Consider the following 24,476-nt stretch of genomic DNA (forward strand, 5'->3'; position numbering starts at 1 on the left):
AGCTGGGGCAGGGGTCCCTCCCCTCCACCACCGTCATTAACTCAGGATTAAGCTGGGCCATCTCTGAGGCCCGGGGCAGCCATGAGGGAGAGAGACGGCTGAGGGGGCAGGAGGCAGGGTGCCGTTTCAGGAAGCCCTGCCTCCTCCTCCATTCTGAGAGCTGCTTAGCAGCTGCCGTCATTCCCAGGGGTCTGGAACCAAGCCTCAGCTGTGGCATGGGGTCCATCCCCGCCCCTGGACTAAGGCTGACAGCTGGATGAACCAGGAGAGTAGGCAGTAGTTAATGGGACCCCACCCCACGACCGACCAAGGAAGCTAAAATCAGCTTCACTAAGGGACAGGAGCCAGCTAGGGGTGGCTGGCTCCCGCCTGACGCCACGAAGGCAAGGCATGCCCAGCTGCCTGGCCAGCACATTGAGGCGGGTGTGGGACCCTGCCCTTTGCCTCGCATCCCCTGCCCAGGGAGCCTGGACCCGCGCCGGGAAGAGCAAGGCATCTGCTCTGGGAGGGGCCAGGCAGAGAAACGCCGCCGTTTGCATGCGGGATGCCCATCCGCTCAGCAAACCCAGGAGCCCAGGGTCCAGACCTCTGTGTGCCCCAGGCTTGCCCTGTGACGATGGGCAAGTTGTTCCCCTTTCTGGGCCTCTCTTTCTTGAACTGACACATGGAAATTTTATACAATGCCCTAAAGCCACCTGCACAGCATCCACCCGCCCCTGAGCCTGCCTGCCCCTGGTCCCCGCCCCACGCCTCACCTGGGTCCAGGAGCAGCACTGAGCACACCACCTGTGCCAGGCTGGCCCTGCTCTGGGCCTCGAGGGGCGGTCACCTTTCCACCTCCCAGGTGAGGAAGCTGAGGCCGAGGGTCCTGTGACAGCCCACAGAGGCCCAAGCCCCAGCACATTCCCTGGGGACGCCCCCCAGAAGGAGCACAGGCCCAGGGCCACGCGTCCTCTCCCTGCCGCTTGGCCTGTGGCTTCCAGGAGTCTCTCCAGGCCCCTCTCACACCCCACAGGCCAGGTTTCCCGTGAGTCCTCTGGCCTCTTCCACTCCAAGGGTCCCTGCGCGTGAGCCTAAGCCACTGTCACGGTCCTTGCCTCCTTGCACTGTCAGCTTTCTGCCTTCCTTCCTGGGCCTCCGGCTCCATGTGATGGAAGGAGTCGCTAAGTGCTAAGTATACAGCAGGTGCTCAGTACCTGCGAGGGAGGGGTGGCTGACTGAACTAACTTGACGAGACGGAATCTGCCTTGTTGTTTTGTCATTAAGTCATGTCCAGCTCTTTGCAACTCCATGAACTGCGGCTCACCAGGCTTCCCTGTCCTCACCATCTCCTGGCGTTTGCTCAAACTCATGTCCATTGAGTTGGTGATGCCATCTCACCATCTCAGCCTCTACTGCCTCCTTCTCTTGCCTTCAATCTTTCCCAGCATCAGGCTCTTTTCCAAAAAGTTGGCTCTTTGCATCAGATGGTCAAGTATTGGAGCTTCCAATGAATGTTCAGGGGTGATTTCCTTTAGGATAGACTGGTTTGATCTTGCCGTCCAAAGGACTCTCAAGAGTCTTCTCCAGCTTCACAGTTTGAAAGCATCAATTCTTCAGCACTCAGCCATCTTTACAGTCCAACTCTCATATCTGTACTTGACTACTGGAAAAACCATAGCTTTGACTACATGGACCTTTGCCAGCAAAGTGATGCCTCTGCTTTTTAATACGCTGTCTAGGTTTGTCATGACTTGTCTTCCAAGGAGCAAGCATCTTTTAATTTCATGGCTGCAGTCCCTGTCCACAGTGGTTTTGGAGCCAAAGAAAATAAAGTCTGTCACTGTTTCCATTGTTTTCCCATCCATTTGCCATGAAGTGATGGGACCGGATGCCATGATCTTAGTTTTTTGAAAGTTGAGTTTTTTAAGCCAGCTTTTTCACTCTCCTCTTTCACTCTCATCAAGAGGCTCTTTAGTTTCTCTTCACTTTCTGCCCTAAGGGTGGTATCATCTGAATATCTGAAGTTGTTGATATTTGTTTCTCCCGCCAGTCTTTATCTCAGCTTGTGACTCATCCAGCCTGGCGTTTCGCATGATGTACTCTGCATATGAGTTAAATAAGCAGGGTGACGATATACAGCCTTGACGTGCTCCTTTCCCGATTTTGAACCAGCCCATTGTTCCATGTCCTGTTCTAACCGTTGCTTCTTGACCTGTATACACGTTTCTCAGGAGGCAGGAAAGGTGATCTGATATTCCCATCTCTTTAAGAATTTTCCAGTTTATTGTGATTCACGCAGTCAAAGGCTTTCTCATAGTCAATGAGGGAGATGTTTTTGGAATTCTCTTGCTTTTTCTGTGATTCAACAGATGTTGGCAATTTGATCTCTGGTTCCTCTGCCTTTTCTAAATCCAGCTTTTACATTTGGAAGTTCTCAGTTCATGTACTGTTGAAGCCTAGCTTGAAGAATTTTGAGCATTATCTTGCTAGCATGTGAAATGAGTGTAACTGTATAGTAAGCTGAACATTCTTTGGCACTGTCTTTCTTTGGGATGTGAATGAAAAGTGACCTTTTCCAGTCTTGTGGCCACTGCTGAGTTTTCCAAATGTGTGGTCTGCCTAACCTATTGAAATTGAATTTTTAATTAATTATAATCAAACAAAAATAAAAATCTGGTTACTCGGCTGCACCAGCCATATTTCAGAGGTACAGTGGCCAGTGGCTACTGTACTGGACAGTTCAGAAAATGGAAGCTTCCCATCACTGCAGGAAGTTCTATTGGAGATCAGGCTCCAGCTGGCCCCAAGGCCCTGAGACGTCTGGTGATGTCCCCCATTGCAGCTTGGAGCTCGGCCTGGGGATCCCCAGCTACCTTTGGGCCTGTCTTTGAAGAGCAGCCCCTTGGCCTGCTATTCCCAGAGGAGTCCACAGAGGAGAAGGTGACGCTGGCCTGCCGTGCGCGGGCCAGCCCTCCAGCCACCTATAGGTGAGGCCCCGCGGCGGTGAAGGGAGGCCCTGGGCGGCGGCAGGCTGTCCTCACATCAGCCCCTGCCACCCCCACTGCAGGTGGAAGATGAATGGCACCGACATGAAGCTGGAGCCAGGCTCCCGCCAGCAGCTGGTTGGGGGCAACCTGGTCATCATGAACCCCAGCAAGGCCCAGGATGCTGGTGTCTACCAGTGCCTGGCCTCCAACCCTGTGGGCACTGTCGTCAGCAGAGAGGCTGTCCTCCGCTTCGGCTGTGAGCCCCACGGGGGGCTGAGATGCTGTGGGGGTGGCAAAGAGGGTGCTGGGAGGTGTCCAGAAAGGGCGAGTGACTGCTGCCCCATGGAGGCTGATGGGGCAGGGACCGCAGGCTTGAAGGCCAGCGCCTGAGGGCCTGGTTTCCACCTCCAGTTCTGCAGGAATTCTCCAAGGAGGAGCGAGACCCAGTGAAGACCCACGAAGGCTGGGGGGTGATGCTACCCTGCAACCCACCCGCCCACTACCCAGGTGAGCCAGGCCCTGGGTGATGCCGATGCGAGAGGGTACAGGAGGCGTCCGGCCACTTATGGAAGAGGGATAGAGTAAGCGGTGGTGAGGGGCCCTGGAATGCTGATCCCTGGGTCCCCAGCTCCAGATGATTCTGTGCCCCCCAGCACGCCAGACTGGGAGTGTCCCCCAACCACTGCGAGCTGTCTCCCCAGCAGACCGCACTCCCTGAGAGTGGGGCTAAAGACGCGACTTCCCTCTGGGTCTCCCCCCAGCCCCAGTTCAGGGCCCCACGCCTCTCAGGACCAGGTCTACGGGTCCCCAGTGTACTGTGGGGTCCCAGCAGAGCTGCTCCACTGACCAGCGGCCCAGGCCCCTCACACGCCCCCTTCGCAGGCTTGTCCTACCGCTGGCTCCTCAATGAGTTCCCCAACTTCATCCCAACGGACGGGCGGCACTTCGTGTCCCAGACCACAGGGAACCTGTACATCGCCCGGACCAATGCCTCGGACCTGGGCAACTACTCCTGCCTGGCCACCAGCCACATGGACTTCTCCACCAAGAGCGTCTTCAGCAAGTTTGCTCAGCTCAACCTGGCCGCAGAAGGTCAGGGTCGGTGTGCAGGGCCGGGGGCAGGGGGCTGAAGGCTCAAGGGCGTTGGGAACGCGGGTTTTCCGTCTGAAGCTGTAAAGAGCAGCTCGGAGGGCACAGGGTCTGTGCCTGGACCCCGGGGCCCTCCTGCGGCCCAGTCTCAGGGCCTTGCTCCAGCCACCAACGGGAAAGGAAATCAAGAAACGCAGGCTCTGAGCCGCGCTGAGGTCACAGGCACAGGAGCCCTGACCTGGAGTGTTTGTGTCTGATGCGCACACTCCCCCTCTCCGCAGACACCAGGCTCTTTGCTCCCAGCATCAAGGCCCGGTTCCCAGCAGAGACCTACGCACTGGTGGGACAGCAGGTCACCCTGGAGTGCTTCGCCTTTGGGAAGTGAGTGGTGGGAAGGGAGGGCCAGCCCCTCCGAGCCCCCAGGGAGAGGGCAGGGCCAGCTCTCAGTCATCTTGGTGTCCCTGCGCAGGGTCTAGCAGAATGCTGGGCCCTCAGTGGACACTGAGTCTGTAGGTGAGGCATCGCACACTCCAGGGCCCTGACACATGTCGGCTCACTTGGTCTTCCCAGCCCATGACCGGTTCAGGCAGCTTATGTAGCACCACAGGCTGGAGGCAGGTAACGTGGTGCGTGGACCCAAGCTGGCCTGCCTTATTCAAACCCCAGCTCTGTCACTTGCTGACATGGAGACCTTGGGTAAACCACTTAACCTCTCTAAGCCTCAGTTTCCCTATTTGCTCAGTTCAGTTGCTCAGTCATGTCCGACTCTTTGCGTCCCCATGAACCGCAGCACACCAGTCCTCCTTGTCCATCACGAACTCCTGGAGTCTACCCACACCCATGTCCATTGAGTCAGTGATGCCATCCAGCCATCTCATCCTCTGTCGTCCCCTTCTCCTCCTGCCCTCAATCTTTCCCAGCATCAGAGTCATCCCTTCGCATCAGGTGGCCAAAGTATTGGAATTTCAGCTTTACCATCAGTCCTTCCAATGAACACCCAGGACTGATCTGCTTTAGGATGGACTGGTTGGATCTCCTTGCAGTCCAAGGGACTCTCAAGAGTCTTCTCCAGCATCACAGTTCAAAAGCATCAATTCTTCAGCACTCCGCTTTCTTTATAGTCCAGCTCTCACATTCCCTACTTGTACCTAGCGTTAATAATAGTACCTACCTCCTGGGGCTATTATGAGGTTTGCATGAACTAATATACATACAGTGCTTAGAACAGTATCTGGCATTGAGTAAGTGTTCTATGGATGCTAACAGTTACCTTTTAAGATAGAAAGTTTGTAACAGAAATCTTCCCCGCTTGGGAGAAGAACTCACTGGACCAGTGCTAAGCTGCTAGCAGGTGCTGGATAAATGTCCCTATAATGAATGAAAGAATGTAACTTGACCATTGGTCCTCTCCTCCCTCCTATATCTCCTGGGTTACCCAGGATGCCCCCTGCTTTGTAGAGACTGATTGGGCTTCCAGAAAGCCCATCTTGAAAGCACATAAGAGTCATTGAGTCTTCAGTCAATTTAGTACACAGATTACTAACAGCTAAATCCCCTTTGAAAAGTAGAGGCCAGGCCCCGCTGAGGAGAAAGGAGAGGGACCCGTAGAGACCTCGGTCTCAGGCCGCTGCTGGGAAGGCAGGGCCCAGGAGAGGCCACTGAGGGGCTGGGGGGAGGGCAAGCCAGCTTCGGGGTGCAGGCCCCGGGCGCGCTGAGCCCCCGGGAGCAGCTTCTCCCTGCCCCCCTCCCCGTCTTTCCTGGACCCCTCTCCCTTCCCCACCTGCCCAGCGTCCCAGGAGGGCCTGGTGGGCGTGAGGGGCGGGAGGCACGGGGCGCCTGCCCAGCCCCGCCCAGCCCCCTGGCTCTGTCTCCCCGCAGCCCCGTGCCCAGGATCAAATGGCGCAAAGTGGACGGCTCCCTGTCCCCGCAGTGGGCCACGGCCGAGCCCACCCTGCAGATCCCCAGCGTGGGCTTCGAGGACGAGGGCACCTACGAGTGTGAGGCGGAGAACGCCAAGGGCCGCGACACCGTCCAGGGCCGCATCATCGTGCAGGGTAGGCCGGCCGGCGCCCGCGGCCCCGCCGTCCCGGTCCCGAGAGGCGGCCCCTGAGCTGCAGAGCGCACGGGACGCGCTACAGAGGTTTAAGTCGCTCAAAGCTACTGGCAGAGGCGCCAAATGCCGGTTTTCGTGAACCTGCTTCTCCCCACCGCCCACCACCCCCGCCCCGGTCCCGGACCCTCCGCCCTCTGCTGTCCGACTGTCCCGGAGACTTAGCCCCGAGGCCCTGCCCGGCTCCGCGGCAGACGCTCCCTTTGGTCTCCACAGCTCAGCCCGAGTGGCTCCGGGTCATCTCAGATAGGGAGGCTGACATCGGTTCCGATCTCCACTGGGCCTGCGCCGCCGCCGGCAAGCCCCGGCCGGCAGTGCGCTGGCTGCGGAACGGGGAGCCTCTGACCTCCCAGGTAGGAGACCTGGGGCGTCCGCCCCCCCCCCACCCCCAGCTCAGTGCGCTCTGCTCCCTGGTCCCCTCCCCCCCACACCCCCGGGGGCCCTCTGGGCCAGTAAGGGTGCCGGAGGGTAGTTCTAGGTGCTTCTGTACATCCGAGTCACGTTCTCCCGGTCAGCTGGAGAGAATCCTGACTGGAGGGTCCTGGGACTTGAGTCCAGGCACACCTCAGCCACAAACGCACCGGTGGTCCTGAGTGGGTCGGTCCCTCAGCCCCCTGGCTTCCACGTGCCGACATGGAAGGGCTGGGGAACCTCTGAAGCCTGGGATCCAGGCGGCCCTGGAGAGGACCGCACAGGGGGGCTTTCTCCAGGCAGCCCGGTCTCCACTGCGCGCCTCTGTGAGCGCCCACGCGGGCGCTCCAGGGGTCCTGATGCCCCTGCCCTGCCTGGGGCGGGCGTTTCTGCACAGGCCCGGGTAGAAGTGCTGGCTGGGGACTTGCGGTTCTCCAAGCTGAGCCTGGAGGACTCGGGCATGTACCAGTGCGTGGCGGAGAACAAGCACGGTACCATCTACGCCAGCGCGGAGCTGGCGGTGCAAGGTAAAGGGCCCAGGGAGAGAGGATGTCCCCAGGGACACGCTGGGGGGGGGGGGGCGGGGGGGGGGGGTCAGGAATTCTGAGCAGCGGCATGTCTACATTCGCACACTCACCTGGCAGTTTTCCAACAGCTTCTAAGTAGCACTCAGGGATTGAAGACAGGAGCTGAGGCACTAGACAGAGCGCTCCCAGAGGACAGGGTCTCCGGCTTGACCCACATCTGAAAGTAAATGCCTACTGCTGTAAAAAAAAAAAAGTGGCAAAAGTCACTGGAAACCAAATCAGCTAGATTTGGGTTTAATGCAGCCCCTTTGCTTATGTGGCCTTTGGCAAGTTATTAACCTCTTTGTGGCTCAGTTTCTTGATTAATAAAATCAAGAAATCATCGTCCAGCCCTCACACAGGCTGTGAGGTTACAGGAGATGATAGAGCTAAAGCATAGAGAACCTGCCCATCACGTAACAGGTGCCTACAAGCGTCAGCTGGCCCAGCAGCCTTAGCTGTGTGACTTGAGCTTGCAGCCTGTGTCCTGATCTGGAAAATGGACAGAATGGTGCCTATCTCATCGAGTTGCAGTGAGGCTTACCTAAGACTCACTCATGCATTCAACTAGCATTTCTTCAGCACCTCCTAAGAAGTCAGGATGAAAGATAAGGTCTCTGCCTTCAAGTATCTTACAATTCAGTGGAGAGGGGCAAACAAACAGAAAATCAAATAATTTAAAAGGATGATTTCAGATAGTCATAAAAAATACAGTATAAAGAAAATCCCTCAGAGTGGTGGGGGTAAGGTGGGTCAGTTAGAGCGAAGGGTCAAGGAAGACCTCTCTGGGGAAAGTCACATTTGGGACGTGAATCAATCATGTGAGATCTGGGCATTCGGAAGCAAAATCGATGGTAAGCGCAAAGGTCCTGAGGCAGGAAAACCCATGGCATCTTCACGGGACAGAAGAGAAAAAGGAAAAATGGCCCAGGTGATTGGAGCACAGTGGGTGCGGGAAGCAGCGAACTGCAGTCAGAGCGGAGACGGCTGTGTGAGCCCTTGGGAGGTGTTGGCTTCATTCTGAGTGTCTGACTTGCGTGACTTTAAAAAGATGTTCCTGGCGGCTGTGTGGAGAAGACTGTAGAAAGAAAATGCAAAAACAGGAAGACCAAATAAGGGGCTCTCAGTAGTTCAGCGGAGATTTGGTGGTAGTTGAGGTTGCGGGGGGTGAGGAGAAGGGGCTGCAGCCTGGCTGTTTTACAAGTGGTGCTGCTGGGAGTCACCCATAGAGAGCCCATCAGATGTTTAGCGTGTAGCCAGGTGGCGTCTTAATCAAGCAAAAGGGGCACTCTTTGGATTCCCTGGGTGACTGCAGGGCTCTCCCCTTCTTCCAGCGCTTGCCCCCGACTTCAGGCTGAACCCCGTAAGGCGTCTCATCCCTGCAGCCCGAGGAGGAGAGGTTGTGATCCCCTGTCAGCCCCGGGCCGCTCCCAAGGCCGTGGTGCTCTGGAGCAAAGGCACTGAGATTTTGGTCAACAGCAGCAGGTACGAGCCCAGCCCCCTCTGCCCCCAGCGATTCCAGCTCCACTCCCTCTCCTTGGCTTCCCACCCCCGTCGCAGGACCACAGGGTGTTCCTGGGTCAGCCAGGTGCGCTCCGTCCTTGCTGCAGAGTGACCGTGACTCCGGATGGCACCTTGATCATCAGAAACATCAGTCGGTCCGATGAAGGCAAATACACCTGCTTTGCTGAGAACTTCATGGGGAAAGCCAACAGCACAGGCACCCTGTCCGTGCGAGGTGAGGGCTGCGGTTCGGCTGTGGTCAGCCGCTCGGGCTCTGCAGGGCGCCCTCCCTCCCCACCACCCGGCTCTTGTGTTCCTCTGTTCCTCTCAGTTCCGTGGTTTTTTTAAATTAACTTATTTTAATTGGAGGCTAATTACTTTACAATATTATAGTAGCTTTCGAATCAGCCTCGGGTGATGGAATGGGGAGGGAGGTGGGAGGAGTTCAGGATGGGGGACACGTGTTCACCAGTTCCGTTTCGAGGCTACCCTGGGGTTTGGTCTCAATGGGGACCACCATCCAGGATATGCGCCTCCATCCCTCCCACACATTCAGGGGGCTGCTGGCAGGTCAGGGTACTGTTGCCACGCAGCCTGTTCTCTTCTTCCTGGGGTTCAAGGCAAACCCACTCACCCTGGCCTGCTGCCCCGCCGTGGCCTGCCTCCTGCTCCACTCAGGGGCCCGTTGTCTTGGCAGATGCAACCAAAATCACGCTAGCCCCCTCGAGCGCCGACATCAACCTAGGTGACAACCTGACCCTGCAATGCCACGCCTCCCACGACCCCACCATGGACCTCACCTTCGTCTGGACCCTGGACGACTTCCCCATCGACTCTGACAAGCCTGGGGGTCATTACCAAAGGGCCAGCATGGTAAGGCCTGAGGCCAGAGAGCTCAGGGCTCCTCCTTCCTTGGTGACAGGGGACCCAAGATGTCCTTAATCATCACCACCCCAAAGCCTTTCCCCTTCCCGCAGGAATGCTGGCAAGCCCATCCCTGGGTCCATAAACACCCTCCCTTAGACAGGCAGCTCCCTGGTTCCACTCAAAGTTTGTGCACGCAGGAGAAGGTTAGGGGCAAGCCTGGATTCCCAGCATCCAGCAAGATTAATTCCCCACTATCCTGCTGCCCCGCCCCACAAGGCAGATGATATTATTAACCGGAACCAACATTGACTGTCCTCTCTGAAAACAACAACAAAACTGCTGTTTAACCCCCGGTGGTACCAAGTGGAAAGTAGCTGACTCCTCCCACGAAGCGAGGTGAAGAGGTCTGAGGGCATATCGGAGCGGGGGACAGTGAGCCGCACCTCCTGTCCCCTGACTCACTGCAGGGGAGGGTCCTCTGACCTACCCCGCGCCCTGTCCCCCGTGTGCAGAAGGAGACGGTCGGGGATCTGACCATCCTGAGTGCCCAGCTGCGCCACGGCGGGAAGTACACGTGCACAGCCCAGACAGTGGTGGACAGCGCGTCTAGGGAGGCCACCGTCCTGGTCCGAGGTAAGGCCAGGCGGTGGTGGACGGTGCGTCTAGGGAGGCCACGGCGGGAAGTACACGTGCACAGCCCAGACAGTGGTGGACAGCGCGTCTAGGAGGCCACCGTCCTGGTCCGAGGTAAGGCCAGGCGGTGGTGGACGGTGCGTCTAGGGAGGCCACGGCGGGAAGTACACGTGCACAGCCCAGACAGTGGTGGACAGCGCGTCTAGGGAGGCCACCGTCCTGGTCCGAGGTAAGGCCAGGCGGTGGTGGACGGTGCGTCTAGGGAGGCCACGGCGGGAAGTACACGTGCACAGCCCAGACAGTGGTGGACAGCGCGTCTAGGGAGGCCACCGTCCTGGTCCGAGGTAAGGCCAGGCGGTGGTGGACGGTGCGTCTAGGGAGGCCACCGTCCTGGTCCGAGGTAAGGCCAGGCGGTGGTGGACGGTGCGTCTAGGGAGGCCACGGCGGGAAGTACACGTGCACAGCCCAGACAGTGGTGGACAGCGCGTCTAGGGAGGCCACCGTCCTGGTCCGAGGTAAGGCCAGGCGGTGGTGGACGGTGCGTCTAGGGAGGCCACCGTCCTGGTCCGAGGTAAGGCCAGGCGGTGGTGGACGGTGCGTCTAGGGAGGCCACCGTCCTGGTCCGAGGTAAGGCCAGGCGGTGGTGGACGGTGCGTCTAGGGAGGCCACGGCGGGAAGTACACGTGCACAGCCCAGACAGTGGTGGACAGCGCGTCTAGGGAGGCCACGGTCCTGGTCCGAGGTAAGGCCAGGCGGTGGTGGACGGTGCGTCTAGGGAGGCCACGGCGGGAAGTACACGTGCACAGCCCAGACAGTGGTGGACAGCGCGTCTAGGAGGCCACCGTCCTGGTCCGAGGTAAGGCCAGGCGGTGGTGGACGGTGCGTCTAGGGAGGCCACGGTGGGAAGTACACGTGCACAGCCCAGACAGTGGTGGACAGCGCGTCTAGGGAGGCCACCGTCCTGGTCCGAGGTAAGGCCAGGCGGTGGTGGACGGTGCGTCTAGGGAGGCCACCGTCCTGGTCCGAGGTAAGGCCAGGCGGTGGTGGACGGTGCGTCTAGGGAGGCCACGGTGGGAAGTACACGTGCACAGCCCAGACAGTGGTGGACAGCGCGTCTAGGGAGGCCACCGTCCTGGTCCGAGGTAAGGCCAGGCGGTGGTGGACGGTGCGTCTAAGGAGGCCACGGTCCTGGTCCGGGGTAAGGCCAGGCGGTGGTGGACGGTGCGTCTAGGGAGGCCACGGTCCTGGTCCGGGGTAAGGCCAGGCAGTGGTGGACGGTGCGTCTAGGGAGGCCACGGTCCTGGTCCGAGGTAAGGCCAGGCGGTGGTGGACGGTGCGTCTAGGGAGGCCACGGTCCTGGTCCGAGGTACAGGGTTCCCACCCCACCCCCACTGTGATGGACGTCTTAACAAGTCTGTTGAGCTGAACTCATGCCGAGGGCCTTTGCAGGTACTGAATGAATAGAATACCCTTTCTCCAAAGCCAAAATTATAAAAATCTACTTCTAAACACATTCCAAGCCTGGAGAAATTTCTTGAGGCTGGAGAAGGGGATGGCAATCCATTCCAGTATCCTTACCTGGGAAATTCCCTGGACAGAGGAGCCTGGCGGGCGCATAAAGAGGCCATAAGTTCGCAGAGTCGGACACGACTGAGTGACTAACACTTTCACTGGAGTATCAGAGGCTCATGCTGCGAAGTCCGTTCAGGCCTCTGTGACTCCTCCAGCCCGGGACACGTCCTTCCTCCGGGCAAGCAGCTCACTCCGCCCGATCCTTGCCCTCCCACCGAGCGTGTGTTTGCTGCGCCCTCTGCTGCTCCCCCTTGGTACTGCAGCGGCCCACGCAGGCCTGAAGGAGATTGGCTCCCATTGGAAGCTTTGCAATTCTGACCCACTTTCCTCTGACGTCTTGGCGTAGGTCCGCCAGGTGCCCCAGGAGGCGTGGTGGTGAGAGACATCAGCGACACCTCTGTCCAGCTCAGCTGGAGCCGTGGCTTTGACAACCACAGCCCCATTGCCAAGTACACCCTGCAAGCTCGCACTCTGCCTTCAGGGAAATGGAAGCAGGTTCGGACTAGTAAGTGTGAGGTCCTACCTAGGTCGGCACTGGTTAGCCTGGTGGCTCAGATGGTGAAGAATCCACCTGCAATGCGGGACACCTGGGTTCGATCCTGGGTTGGGAAGATCCCCTGGAGGAAGACATGACAACCCACCCACTCCGGTACTCTTGCCTAGAGAATCTCACGGACAGAGTAGCCTGCTGGGCTGTGGTCCACGGGGTCGCAAAGAGTTGAACATGACTGAGCAACCAGCACGTATGCAGGAGTGCTGGAGGGGGTGGGGTTTGGGGGCCAAGGCTGAGCCTGGAGCTTCCAAGGGGGACAGGTGTAGGCCTCTCTGCCTGGAGGAGCTCCCAGGCCATTAGGGAAAAGGGCCACACAGGGAGCAGGAGAACGGGGCAAGAGTTGGAGGAGGAGGCTCAGTCTGCACCCTTAAAGCCCTGGCAGGACCGTTGCTGGTGCGATGAAAGCATTCCTGGGGTACAGAGTGCTCACAACATCTTACAGGGTGCTCACAACATCTTACAAAGGCTCCAAGGTGGGGAGGTCTGCCTCCTAGTTCCCCGTCACTGATAGAAGAGGCACTGACTTTTAGTAAATAGCAGGCACCAGTGTGAGAGCTGGATATAAGCACGTGATGCGCACCCAGTCCCTGCCCTTTGCATCCAGACCGGTGAGACACTGACTCCCTGTGCCTTGCAGATCCCGCCAACATCGAGGGAAACGCTGAAACTGCCCAGGTGCTTGGCCTTACGCCCTGGATGGACTACGAGTTCCGGGTCTTAGCCAGCAACATCCTAGGCACTGGGGAGCCCAGTGGACCCTCCAGCAAAATCCAGACCAAGGAAGCAGGTCAGAGCCCTGGGTGAGAAGTAGTGTCAGGGCACAGACACCAGCTCTCCTTAAAGGATGCTCCAAGCCAACAGCAGTTACATGGAGCTCCAACCCTGCTCACCAGACTTCGGACTCTAACAGAACAAATGCGGAAGGAACCTATGTCAGGGCAAGGCGGCTACACTGCACGACGCACTGTGCCTTGGTCCCCAGGCGGTCAGGGCTGGAAGCCCTCCAGTCCAAACTGTTCACCCAAAGAAACAGGCCTGCCTTACCATTGCATGTGAATCTACAATTATCTAAAAGTTTAAATTTTATTTTTTAAAAATATTTATTTGGCTGCACAGGGTCTTGGTTGTGGGATATGGGATCTACTTTCCCAACCAGGGATCAAACCCAGGACCCCAGCATTGAGAGATCAAGAGTCACAGCCACTGGACCACCAAGGGAGCCCCTAAAAGTTTAATTTTTTTTAAAAAATGGAAAAACCAGAGCTTGAAGGAAGGAAGGGTCACACTGTCAGAGCAGGGACTCGACCCGAGGAGCATGGGGTAAGGGGCAGCTCTCTTCCTTGGACAGACACGAGCTGCAGGAATCAGGTAGTGATGTGTGTTGTGCAGGGCACTAGGTGAGCTGCCAGCTTCTCTAAGTCCTTCTTTAGATGGTTTCTTTGGCAGCAGAAGGGATGGACAACCTGCCCACACCCCTCCCTTAAAGGCAGGTGGGGAAGGAAGAGGTGAAGGTGAAGCCCAGGACCATAGCCCTGGGCTCCCACGGCCAGCAGCGTGGAGTCAGGACCTGCCTCCCCTTCCCCACCCACCCAGGCCCGCCCCACCAGCTGTGGGACAAGGGTCTGCCTTTTTGTGTCCCTGAAACAGCTTCCTATGTGCCCCAGGCCGACTCTCCAGGCTCCCTATGGAATCAGTCAACATTTTTAACTGGTACCTCTCCTGAGTAAGAATTCCAGAAGGAGCATTTTCTTTGACTGAACTTGGAGAGTCAAAGGTTGAGAAGTGGTCTCCTCCACCGTAGTATTCAGGAGTTGAGTACAAAGCCATGATGCAGAAGAAAGATGGTGAGCTTTTCAATCAGAAGACCTGAGTTCAAATTCAAACTGTGACATTTATTAGCTGTGTGACTTTAAGCAAGTCACTTAACTGCTCTGGGCCTCAACCTTTCCACTCTGAAAAGGGTAATAGGTGTTTAAGTACCCTTTGCAAATGAGAAGGCCCTCAACTCTCATCAGAACCAAGTGATAAGTCTCCATTCGCTGTGTCAGCTGCAGAAATATTTTGACCTTCAGCCAAGTTACTCCCTGCCAAGCTTCACAGTCTAATTAAATACATTGTTTTAATAGCAGCCTTTTTGACTACTAGAGACAATTAGGAAATTAAATCTGCCACACACACCAAAAAACACCATGTAACCCAAAAGAAATGTTTTTTGGATTAACTGCGCTTCTGGATTATTTATTCCCCTTAAAGAAAAGTGGAGTTGGTCTGTTGTTATTGCATTTACACCAACTAGAGGGATGAGGCTAGCGCTCATTTCTAGAGTGTGCGTTCTATGTATAAGCCAGCCACTGTCTCGTTTAATTCTGTTTGTCTTACAGCCTTTGAGAGAAACATTATTATCCTTATCTTATGGAGAAGGGAATCAGAGGCTCGGAGAGGTTAAATAACTTGTCCAGAGAAACACAGCTAGTAAGTGGCAGGGGTGTAATTTGATCTCAGATCCACCTGACTCTTGAGCCCACATCCAAAGGGACCCAGTGGACAAAAGCAGGGCTCATTGGAATCGTTTCAGAAGAACAGATGTAAACTCTAATTGTTTGGTAGAATTTACCTGGGAAGCCATCTGATCCTGGACGTCTGTTTCTTGGGAGTTTCAAATTACTGATTCCATGTCAGTACTGGTAATTGGTCTGTTCCTATTTCCCATGTCTTCCTGGTTCTGCTTTGGTCTCGGGAGACTGCACATTTCTAAGAGTTTGTCCATTCCTTCCAGGTGGTCCATTCTGTGGGCGTGTAGCCAGGGCCCACTGGAAGGGAGTCCTGACCCTGCGGTGCTTCTCAGAGCAGCCGCAGGCCCGTCTCCACTAACTGTCTGTCCCTTGGCCCCGACAGCGCCCTCGGTAGCCCCGTCGGGTCTCAGCGGAGGCGGTGGAGCGCCGGGAGAGCTCACTGTGACCTGGACGGTAAGCAGCGAGGACAGAGGCAGGAACAGGCCTGCGGTGCTCTGGGAGGGCGGTTCTCCCCACCTGCGGCCCGCCCCGCCCCTGGGACTCACATCCGGAGGGGCGCGGCGTGCAGAGAGGGCCCTGACTCCGGCGCGAACCTGGGCCCCGTGCCCCCGCTGCAGGCGGCAGCCGCAGTCCCGGGACGCCGGGGGCGGGGGCCGGGCGGGGCAGGCGGCCGCCGCCCCTCGCCCACGCGCTCTCTCGCCCCCAGCCCATGTCCCGGGAGTACCAGCACGGAGGCGGCTTCGGCTACCTGGTGTCCTTCCGCAGGCAGGGCAGCACCAGCTGGCAGACCGCGAGGGTGCCCGGCGCCGACGCCCAGTACTTCGTCTACAGCAACGACAGCGTCCGGCCCTACACGCCCTTTGAGGTCAAGATCCGCAGCTACAACCGCCGCGGGGAGGGGCCCGAGAGCCTCGTGGCCGTCGTGTACTCGGCCGAGGAAGGTGGGCCACCGGGGCCACCAGGCGCCGCCACCCCTGCGGCCTGTCTGCCGGGTGTAGGGTGGGGGAAGGACCCCTCACCCCGACTGGGCTCCACAGGCGGGGCAGGGGAGACCCCTGGCTGCCTTCCCAGCCCTGGCAGCCTCCGCCCGGCTCAGGCCTGAAGGGGGAAGGCCGTCTGCGAGAGAAGTGGGCCCCCGGGGGTGGGGGGTGCTCTGGGAACCCCTACCAGGCCCCTACCCTGCACCTCGGGCATTTTAAAATCCTGCGCAAGAGCAGTTCCAGTTGGCGGCCGCTCTGCAGGACACAGGGAGGCCCCGGGAATCCACACCCATTCCGTGTTGGTCTCTAGAGCCCAGGGTGGCCCCTCCCAAGGTCTGGGCCAAAGGGGTCTCATCCTCGGAGATGAACGTGAGCTGGGAGCCCGTGCAGCAGGACATGAACGGTATCCTCCTGGGGTACGAGGTGAGCGCTGGCAGGGACTGGGAGGGGAGGAGGGCTTGGGGTCGGGCGCAGGGCCGCCTCGCAGCTCCGCGGCCTTCCTCCCAGAAGCTCCGCTGCACTCAATGGGCACGCCACATGCAGCCTCTGCAGCTCAGCCCTGTGGCCGGTGCCTGTGGACAGCCTTGACGTTACTGCCTGGTGGGAGCCTGGAGGAGGAGATCCAGGAGGGGCATGGCCCGCCCCTTTCGTGCCAGAGCCCAGCTCTCCTGGCATGCTCAGGGCGGCAGAGAACAGCACAGCCCCCTCATCATCCTGTCCCCGAGGAACTCTGGCCTAGCGGTTTCTGACCCGAGCCTTGAGCCCACTAGGGTGCATGTGGGGGTACATGGAGAGTGAGACGGAGCAAGAGGAAGGGAAAGAAGGACCAGCAGAAAATGTCGTTGTCTGAGGGGGAACCCTAGTGATGCTGTACATCCTAGCCCCGTAGTCAGCTCTGGGCTTCAGCAAATACGCCAGGTGAGCCCGCTGGAGAGAGAGCGTCAAACCCTGCCCTGACTCAGAAGAGTATCTAGAAGGCCTTGGTGCCACGAGGACTGTGCCAGTGGGCTTGCATTTACTGGGCAGCCATCATGAGCTTGCTGGCAGCGGGGCTGGGGCACTGCTTTCAACTATGCATTCCGTGGCCTTGGAGAGTCCCCACAGGACTCCTGAGTTCATTGAGTGGGGCTGGGTTTCGGCAGGCCACCTCTCGGTGGAGTCTGTACCCAGCCACCTGCTCCTGCATCCAGCACAGGTACTAGCTCTCTCCTTGGACTGGGCCCTCCACTGGGCATCAAGAAGGGAGCAGCAAATCACACTGGCTTGTCTCTTTCATGGGCCTCATGGTCAAGTGTCTAGGCTCCGAGCCCGAGACAGGGGCCAGGCAGGGCCGGGACAGTGCAGCGCCGAGACCCTGGGCGTGACCGCTGACCCCTGGCGACGCCTGCTCCCTTCAGATCCGCTACTGGAAGGCCGGCGCCAAAGCGGCAGCCGCTGAACGAGTGAGGACTGCAGGGCTGGACACCAGCGCCCTGGTCACGGGCCTGCACGCCAGCACCAAGTACCACGTGACCGTGCGGGCCTACAACCGGGCCGGCACCGGGCCCGCCAGCCCCTCTGCCAACGCCACAACCATGAAGCCGCGTGAGTCTGGCAGCTTGGGTGCAGGAGGGGTGGGGGGCTCTCGGATCACTTTCCAAGGCCGCTCAGCTAATGGTGAGAAGGGAGTGGGGCTCACGGCCTCTGGGGCACCTCTCTTCTGCAGCCTCTGTTGGAGTCTGTTTCTCAGGCAGTGGTAACAACGTTCCGGGCACAGCTGTGATGGGCAGATTGTCTAGAAAGTGGCCGGCTGAAAGCAGGGGGGCGCGTGGTGGGGAAACACTGGGAAGACTCCTCCTGACTCTCTCCCCACTCTGGCAGCTCCACGGCGACCCCCTGGCAACATCTCCTGGACTTTCTCGAGCTCCAGCCTGAGTATCAAGTGGGACCCTGTAGTCCCGCTGGGTAATGAGTCTGCAGTCACCGGCTACAAGGTAAGGGGCGAGCAGGCACTGAACGCTGAGGGACAGCACGTTTGTGTGCCCCGTAAACAAAAGGAGCTTCAGCTAGCAGCTTGTGTCTGAGTCAGATGTAAGCAGAGAGTCTGGGACCGTGAGAGGCGACTGTGTGAGTGAGTCTCTGGGGAGCATGCAGTGGAGACTGCACGGAGGAAAGAGGGGTGACTGCGGAAAAGCAGGGTTCACGAGGGCGGTGACAGACTGGTGACGTTTGGGGCCCTTCTGGTCTGAGGAGCCTACAAAATCAGTTCAGCTGCTGGGAACAGGAAACTGGCTCCAGGGAAGAGCATATTCAAGAGCCTGGTCCTGGTCAACGGGCAACAGGAGGGGGCAGGACCTCAAGGTCAGAGAGCCACGTGGGCTCCTCCCGTTCTGGGGCCAGGGAAGGATCAGCCCCGCTGTCAGGAAACCTGGCTGGCTAACCCCTTCCCACAGATGCTGTACCAGAACGACCTACACCCGACTCCCACGCTTCACCTCACCAGCAAGAACTGGATAGAAATCACAGTTCCCGAGGACATCGGCCACGCACTGGTGCAGATTCGGACCACAGGGCCAGGAGGCGACGGGGTCCCGGCAGAGGTTCACATCGTGCGCAACGGAGGTGCTGTATCGCCCATCTCCCCCAGAAAGATCAGGGTCCATCCAGATACAGGGATCATCCCAGCCCAAGCCAGTCCCCAGGGAGACAAAAGGCGGTGTCAGGGACCTCCTGCAGAGTAGCCCTGTACCCGCCCTTGCCGCCTCCCTCCTCCCCAGACATCCCTGAGGGCTGGGTGCGCTCCTTGCTCGGGAATAAGAGCAAAAGTCCTACAAAGCCCTGCCCAAGAAGGGCTGAGAGCACCTCCCAGTCCTGAAAGCAGACTCTGTGAGTCTCCCTAGGGAAGGTCTGGACTCTGTCCTGGGGGCGGGGCAGGGATGAGCCCCTTCAGCCCATCCCGCCTGTTGGTTTCAGGCACCAGCATGATGGTGGAGAACTCCGCGGTCTGTCCAGCCCCACATCCAGACACCGCCCTCACCCACTCCGTGGCAGCTCTGGTCCTCTTACGCTACCTGCAGCTCTGATCTCGGCGCCCTGCCTCCCCACCACAGCTGGGCACCCGCCCCAGCCCCTTCCCGATGCCAAGGTGGCCCAGCGCTGTGCCTGAGAACTGCTGGTTTCAAACACTGACTGTATTTACAGAGCCCTTTTTGTAGGAGGTAGGATATGTCATATTCTGCCACAGGATAGAACCCATGCAAGGATTTTTTGTTTTAATCGAGAGGCACCAGGCAGTAACTTCCATGATGATACTGAACCCTAGGCCTGGGCCCTCTAGGGTGCCTGCATGGAAGGCAGGAAGAAGGGAGTTAGATGTGTATCTGTGTATCAGCGGAGATGGCACTCTGGGACCGCATGTGGACTCTGGCCCAGACGGCAGAGTCCCAAGCCCGGGAACACTGGACAGGAACGGGCTGAAGTGGGACAGAGCAGCAGCAGCAGCGTCGCTCAGTCTAAGGAGCGGGCCCGACCTGAAGACCGGGACTCTTCTTTCCCCTCTGACAGGGCAGCACGGCTGGACCCTGACACTGTCCCCGAGGACTCCCTGGAGGCCCCCCTACCTGCCCAGACGGCTGAGAACCAGTGTCCTGGTGTCAGGCCGGCAGCCCGAGCCCCGCAGCTCTGGGTGGCCGTGCTCCCACTGCTGAGTGGGAGCTCCGAAGGGCTGAGAGGCTGGGCCTCCTGCTGGAAAGCTGCACCAGACCTGGCCTGAGGCGCAGTCACCCTCTTAGCCAACACTGCCAACCCGACCCTGTCACCCCGAGTGACGGAAGCCACGACAGGGGGCTGGTGACTAAAGGGCTCGTCTTGGGGAGGCCCCCTACCACACCAAGACCCATCTGCGCGGTCCCTCCAGGGTCTGGGCAGGAGGTGGGACAGCTGTCATGACCCACCGGCTTCGTCCCACAGAACGTGAGCAGTCGTTCTGAGTCTGCAGTCAGGCACCTTCCAAGAAGCCCAGAGGATAAACGCAGCCCTGCCCGCTCCCAGGAACACCCCGGGCCGTTGGGCGAGCCGACCCCCATGCGGCCTCGGGTGCTGTTCTGCATTTCCCCTGAAGACGAGGGGGAGAGTAAATGGGGCCCCCTGGCCTGCTCTTGGGGTGTGATGCCAGTCCTGGCACATCAGAGCTGGAAGAGGCTTAGACCTCAGTGTGCCCAGGCCCCTGCTCTACCGGGAGGAAGCGGAGGTTGGGAGGAGCAGGGCCTGCCTCCGGTCACACAGCCCACCAGGGATGGGGCGGAAATGGCCCTCTTCTCCCACCAGTCCCAGGCCCATTGTCTGCCGAGGAAGGGGGCCATGCTGAATAGCCATGACCTGGTTAAGAAGGTGGTCAAGAAGGGCAGAGGGGGCTGTGAAGACCCTGCTCAGGAGGCTCCGGTGGGTGACGGTGGGGTATTCGGCAGGGCTGGCTTCAGCCCACACGTGTGCAGAGCGCTAGAGGTCCCGTCTTCCTTTGCCTCCTGAGCTGGCTTCTGCTGGGCCCTCAGCATGCAGTGCTGGCTTGGAACCCGCTGTGCCTCTTACCCTTGCTTCAAGAGAGGCCGAGGCAAGGACAGGGACCCCAAATCCAGGCAGCAGCGGAGGCTTAACCAGGAGGTTCCAAAGTCTACGTTGTGACAGGTGACCCTTCGCGCACGGGAGCAGCAGGACAGGCATCTTGCAGGGGACAGGCCCCCTGAGCCTGGTTTCTGTAGTTTACAGTCAGAGCTCTATTTTGTTATGGTTTTTAAAATTTTTAAGTCCTGCTCTATTTTACTGGGCAGGTTTATGTTGATGTTTACCCACTACAGTTTTTTAACAATGTAAGCTCACCATGCCTTCTCTGTGCCACCACAGTACTCACCGCCCTGCCCCTGGCCCACGGGATTGCCCCCCTGGGCCATCCGATCAAACCCTCCTCACCTGACCCCGTCCTTCACCCCCATGCGGTGCTGGGGGCTCAGCTCCGTGACTGCTCTGCCACTGCAGAGACCCAAACCCGCCCAGCGCCCAGCCTGGTCCTGCAAGGCTGTGAGGTGGCCTGTACCCCGCTCTTGGAAAGGGGAATCTGAAAGGAGGAAGCCTCCTTCCAAGGTCGCGTTGATTCTTTCTTCGTTGCCTTAGCTGCGGCAGAAGCAGGACAGGTGTCCAGATGCCGGCCGAGAGGGCTGAGCTGCTTTGGCGCAGAACTTGTGTGGCTGCAGCTGCGGCCCTAGGCTTGCTTGAAGCCAGAGACACAACCAAGAGTCTTAGTTCTGGGGGGGCAGACCGACCCTCTTGGAAACCCAGGAAGAATTTTTTATTAGTAACTAGGAAAACTCACCCTCAGCCACACCTGAGGCCTGTGTAGGGAGGACTTGTTTGGAGGGACTCAGAACTAGACAAAAACAGATGCTCCTGCAGGCCGAGACTTCAGGCTGCGAGCTGATTCAGACCGAATGAGACAGGTGACCTCTTGGGGTGGTGGCTGCACAGGAGCTTGCGTGGAGGCAGAAGGTGAGATGAGGCAACTTCTGAGTCCCTCCCTGCCCGAGGCCGGCCTGCCACCACCTCTGCTTGGATGGGCTGCGGCTCCCTCCTACCGCGGTCATGCCGAGCCCCGGCATCGGGCTGGCAGCCAAGGGGAACAGCCACAAGCGAGTGCCTCCCTCTGCAGCTCGGTGGCCAGTGAGTGCCTGAGGACTGGGGGCAGAGCGTGCCTCAGGGACTGGGAGAACCTCTGCGCCGCACACGCCGGGCTCGGCCTGCCCCGGTCTGGGCTCCACCGTGCTGTTTGCCCCACAGCCCCGATGTGTGCCTCAGCCCGGAGCTCTCTCCAGACGCAGCCTCAGGGCCCAGCGGTGTCAGTGCCCCCGCTGGGCCTCAGATGGCACAGGCGGTGCCAGAGAACAGGAGGGCTGTTGACCAGGGGATAAAGCAACAGCAGAGACGCCAGAGAGATGTCTGCGAGACCTTTCCTAGGGGGCTCTGAGGAATTCTGACGGCTGTGTCTTGGAGTCTAGGTCAGGTGATGACGGGAGAGGATGCTCCAAGTGTCCCTCGGGACTGACATTCTTGGAATCAAAATGTGCTCAGCGCGGGAAGTCTTGGCGCTCCTCCCTGTGGGGGGCCCCCGCACTGCTAGGGAGTGACTGCAGTCTCCGTCATTTGCGGGGGGTGGGGGGTGGGGGTGGTTGCAGGTGCGGTGCACCCCAGGCATTCTCTGCCCAGCACACGCTACTGCCCCTTGGCCGTCCCGGGAGTGGTCTGGTCTCCTCTGGGCAAGAGCCTGCGCTGACTCCAGAGTGCCTCACGCCCTGGTGTCTTCCCCGCTGGAGGACTGTGCTAGTCCTAGTCTCAGAGTGTGACGCCTGCTGGCTCCTCTCTATGGAGAGGCAGCAGGGTGCTCACGCCTGGGTCTGCAGCACAGGGGTGGCGCCCTCTTTCCCTGGCTCAGGTCAGACCAGGCTTCATCCTGGAGACGAGCGAGGCGGCCGGAGAGGCCCCTGGAGCAGCACAGGGGGTCAGGTGGGCACTTAAGGAGCTTCACGGAGAGCTCCACGGAAAGAGGTTCCTGGGAGCCAGCTGTATGTATAGGCTTTGGGAAGGCAGGACAATAAAAGGAAAATGAAGAGGGAAAAAGATGGGTCAGATAGCTTCCCCCAGTCCTAGGAAGCCTCATGCCCTCCGATGGGGTCCACCCTGCTCTGACTCCCCAGACTCCAACCGACACACCCCCTCCAGGGTCTGCACAGCTTAGAAAAGCTTGCAAGGGCAAGGGTTGGGGCTTCATCGGACCACTGTCAACTCGGCTTTTGTTAAAATGGACCCGCTCCCACTGATCTGTTATTACCTGCCTCTCTCACACTTCTTGTAATGGTAGTTATTTATTGACTCTGGTAGCGGGCAGTTCTTAAATAAAGATGATTTCTCAACCTGGCGAGGCAGCTGCCACCAGCCGTGGGTGTTTTTATCCTCAGACTGAAGAGTGTCTCCTTGTTGTGTTCTCTAGGCCTCTATCCAATACCTCCAAGCTTCCGCACAGCCAGCTCCAAGGAAGTCACAGCACGTGGGGCGTACGCTGCACCCAGTGCTGCGAGGGGAGAAAAGTTAGGCTGAGCGGCCTTAAGGCAGGCTCTGCAGAGCAGGGCAGAGCTCCCTGCCTGGCTGGCTCTCCCTGACAGGCGGGCAGTAAACCGCGTTCGTGTGATGATGCTGTTCTCCGCTCCCCTGCTTTTTAAGGCATTTGAGGTACAGGTTCTCTTGCAGCTCAAACGTCAAGTGTTCCTATGAACTCTTAAGCTGAAATGGTGTAAAGCAAAGAAGCAGTTACTCTTTTTTTTTTAAAGGGAAAATCCTCTTCAGATGTCTTTCAGTTAGTGAGAACAGGTACTAATGTAGGATTCTCATAACTCCAAAGTGGTGGAAAGTGACCTTTCAAAAAGCAGGAGATACCTGTATTGACTCAACAGTACCAAAGGGCAGTCGTCTCCCTGCAGAGACAGAGTGACCCCCTTCTGGGAAGTGGGTGCCTCCAGCCTTGGCTCACAGCAGCCTAGTTTTTGAATTTCTAGTCAACATTTTCCAACTACAACACTATTCTGCATTCAACATTTACCACAGCATCTATTACACCCGAGATGCAGGACACACATAGGCAGCTGTTAAGTGTTCAGTTCTCTCAACGTGAAGCAGGTAGGGCCCTGTGCTGGTTGCGCGGGAGACAAGGTGAGCAGTGGCCTGCCCCCGGCCTGCCAGGCACAGGGAAGCCGAGGCTGACAGTGAGCCCTGAGAGGGCACGCAGCTTCATTCCCGCTACCTTGCACCCAGAGGGATGCTGGAAGCATTGGCCATTCTGGAGCCCAAATTGAGGCAGCATCTCCTTGACGCTTTAGAGACAGGCCCCACGCATAGAAACAAAGAACTAAGTTGGGTTTGAGGCTGCATTTAATTGGGTTTTGTTCTCTTCCCAATTCAGTACCCTCACATCCTCAAACTAATGCAGAATGCTCTAAACCTAGAGCTGTAAGATATCCCATCTGATGTTTGACTACTGGCTTACAATAGAATGCTGGAGAAGTTATTTAGCTCTTCTTAGGTCTTTCCATCTGTATAATGGGAACACACTGCACCCCTCAACCATCCTCATCAATGTAGTATTAATGTTTTTCGGTCCTCTTTCAAAGCAGAGCAAGCTCTCTCCTGAATGCTTCAGCCAAGTGTCCAGGTCTGAAGTGACAGTCCCCAGCTCTGTACATGTCTGAACTGCACAGCTTAGAGCAGTCTGACTCACAGGCTATCATCTGATCCTCACAGTCATGCGCTTCAAAGGTGAGGACTGCGAAGGGTCAGTTAGCTTGCTCCGTTACACAGAAAGAGGACCAACCCAGGTCTTCTGAGTAACATCCCATCTGAGGTAGAGATTGGGAGAAAGGGTGTGTGGAGATTTTAAGGTCTTTTCAAAATAAGAGCAATAGTTAAAGACTCCCTATGCATGACTGTAGGCCAGTGGTTGAGAACAACCTTTGCTATATACCAGAATTATCTAGAAAACTTCCGAAAAACAAAGATGCTTTTGAACACATGATTTATATGGACATAGGACACACAAATGGCCTAGAAGCAGTGACCTTCCAGTGGCAATAAGCACATCCAGCACCGACGCCGTGGTTTCTAAATACTACTTCCCACACTAAAAGGAACCAGAGCC

The 24,476-nt window shown here is 58.0% G+C and overlaps 1 protein-coding gene across 1 annotated transcript in view; it reads left to right on the forward strand.

Annotated features, from left to right (window-relative positions):
• CNTN2 (contactin 2) overlaps window positions 1–22,709 on the forward strand; it is a 34,241-nt gene extending 11,532 nt beyond the window's left edge. The window contains exons 3-23 of the mRNA XM_042256963.2: window positions 2,825–2,969; window positions 3,050–3,225; window positions 3,381–3,476; window positions 3,852–4,061; window positions 4,340–4,439; window positions 5,937–6,112; window positions 6,385–6,521; window positions 6,977–7,106; window positions 8,480–8,630; window positions 8,756–8,883; window positions 9,346–9,521; window positions 10,028–10,148; window positions 12,067–12,225; window positions 12,911–13,060; window positions 15,169–15,239; window positions 15,493–15,727; window positions 16,077–16,189; window positions 17,164–17,350; window positions 17,627–17,739; window positions 18,199–18,367; window positions 18,719–22,709. Coding sequence (XP_042112897.1) covers window positions 2,825–2,969; window positions 3,050–3,225; window positions 3,381–3,476; window positions 3,852–4,061; window positions 4,340–4,439; window positions 5,937–6,112; window positions 6,385–6,521; window positions 6,977–7,106; window positions 8,480–8,630; window positions 8,756–8,883; window positions 9,346–9,521; window positions 10,028–10,148; window positions 12,067–12,225; window positions 12,911–13,060; window positions 15,169–15,239; window positions 15,493–15,727; window positions 16,077–16,189; window positions 17,164–17,350; window positions 17,627–17,739; window positions 18,199–18,367; window positions 18,719–18,828 — 3,053 coding nt within the window. The 3' untranslated portion in view covers window positions 18,829–22,709. The remainder of the gene's footprint in view (window positions 1–2,824; window positions 2,970–3,049; window positions 3,226–3,380; window positions 3,477–3,851; window positions 4,062–4,339; window positions 4,440–5,936; window positions 6,113–6,384; window positions 6,522–6,976; window positions 7,107–8,479; window positions 8,631–8,755; window positions 8,884–9,345; window positions 9,522–10,027; window positions 10,149–12,066; window positions 12,226–12,910; window positions 13,061–15,168; window positions 15,240–15,492; window positions 15,728–16,076; window positions 16,190–17,163; window positions 17,351–17,626; window positions 17,740–18,198; window positions 18,368–18,718) is intronic.
• Window positions 22,710–24,476: the final 1,767 nt, after the last annotated feature.

Source organism: Ovis aries, chromosome 12, assembly GCF_016772045.2.
Source record: "Ovis aries strain OAR_USU_Benz2616 breed Rambouillet chromosome 12, ARS-UI_Ramb_v3.0, whole genome shotgun sequence".
Classification (NCBI taxonomy): Eukaryota; Metazoa; Chordata; class Mammalia; order Artiodactyla; family Bovidae; genus Ovis; species Ovis aries.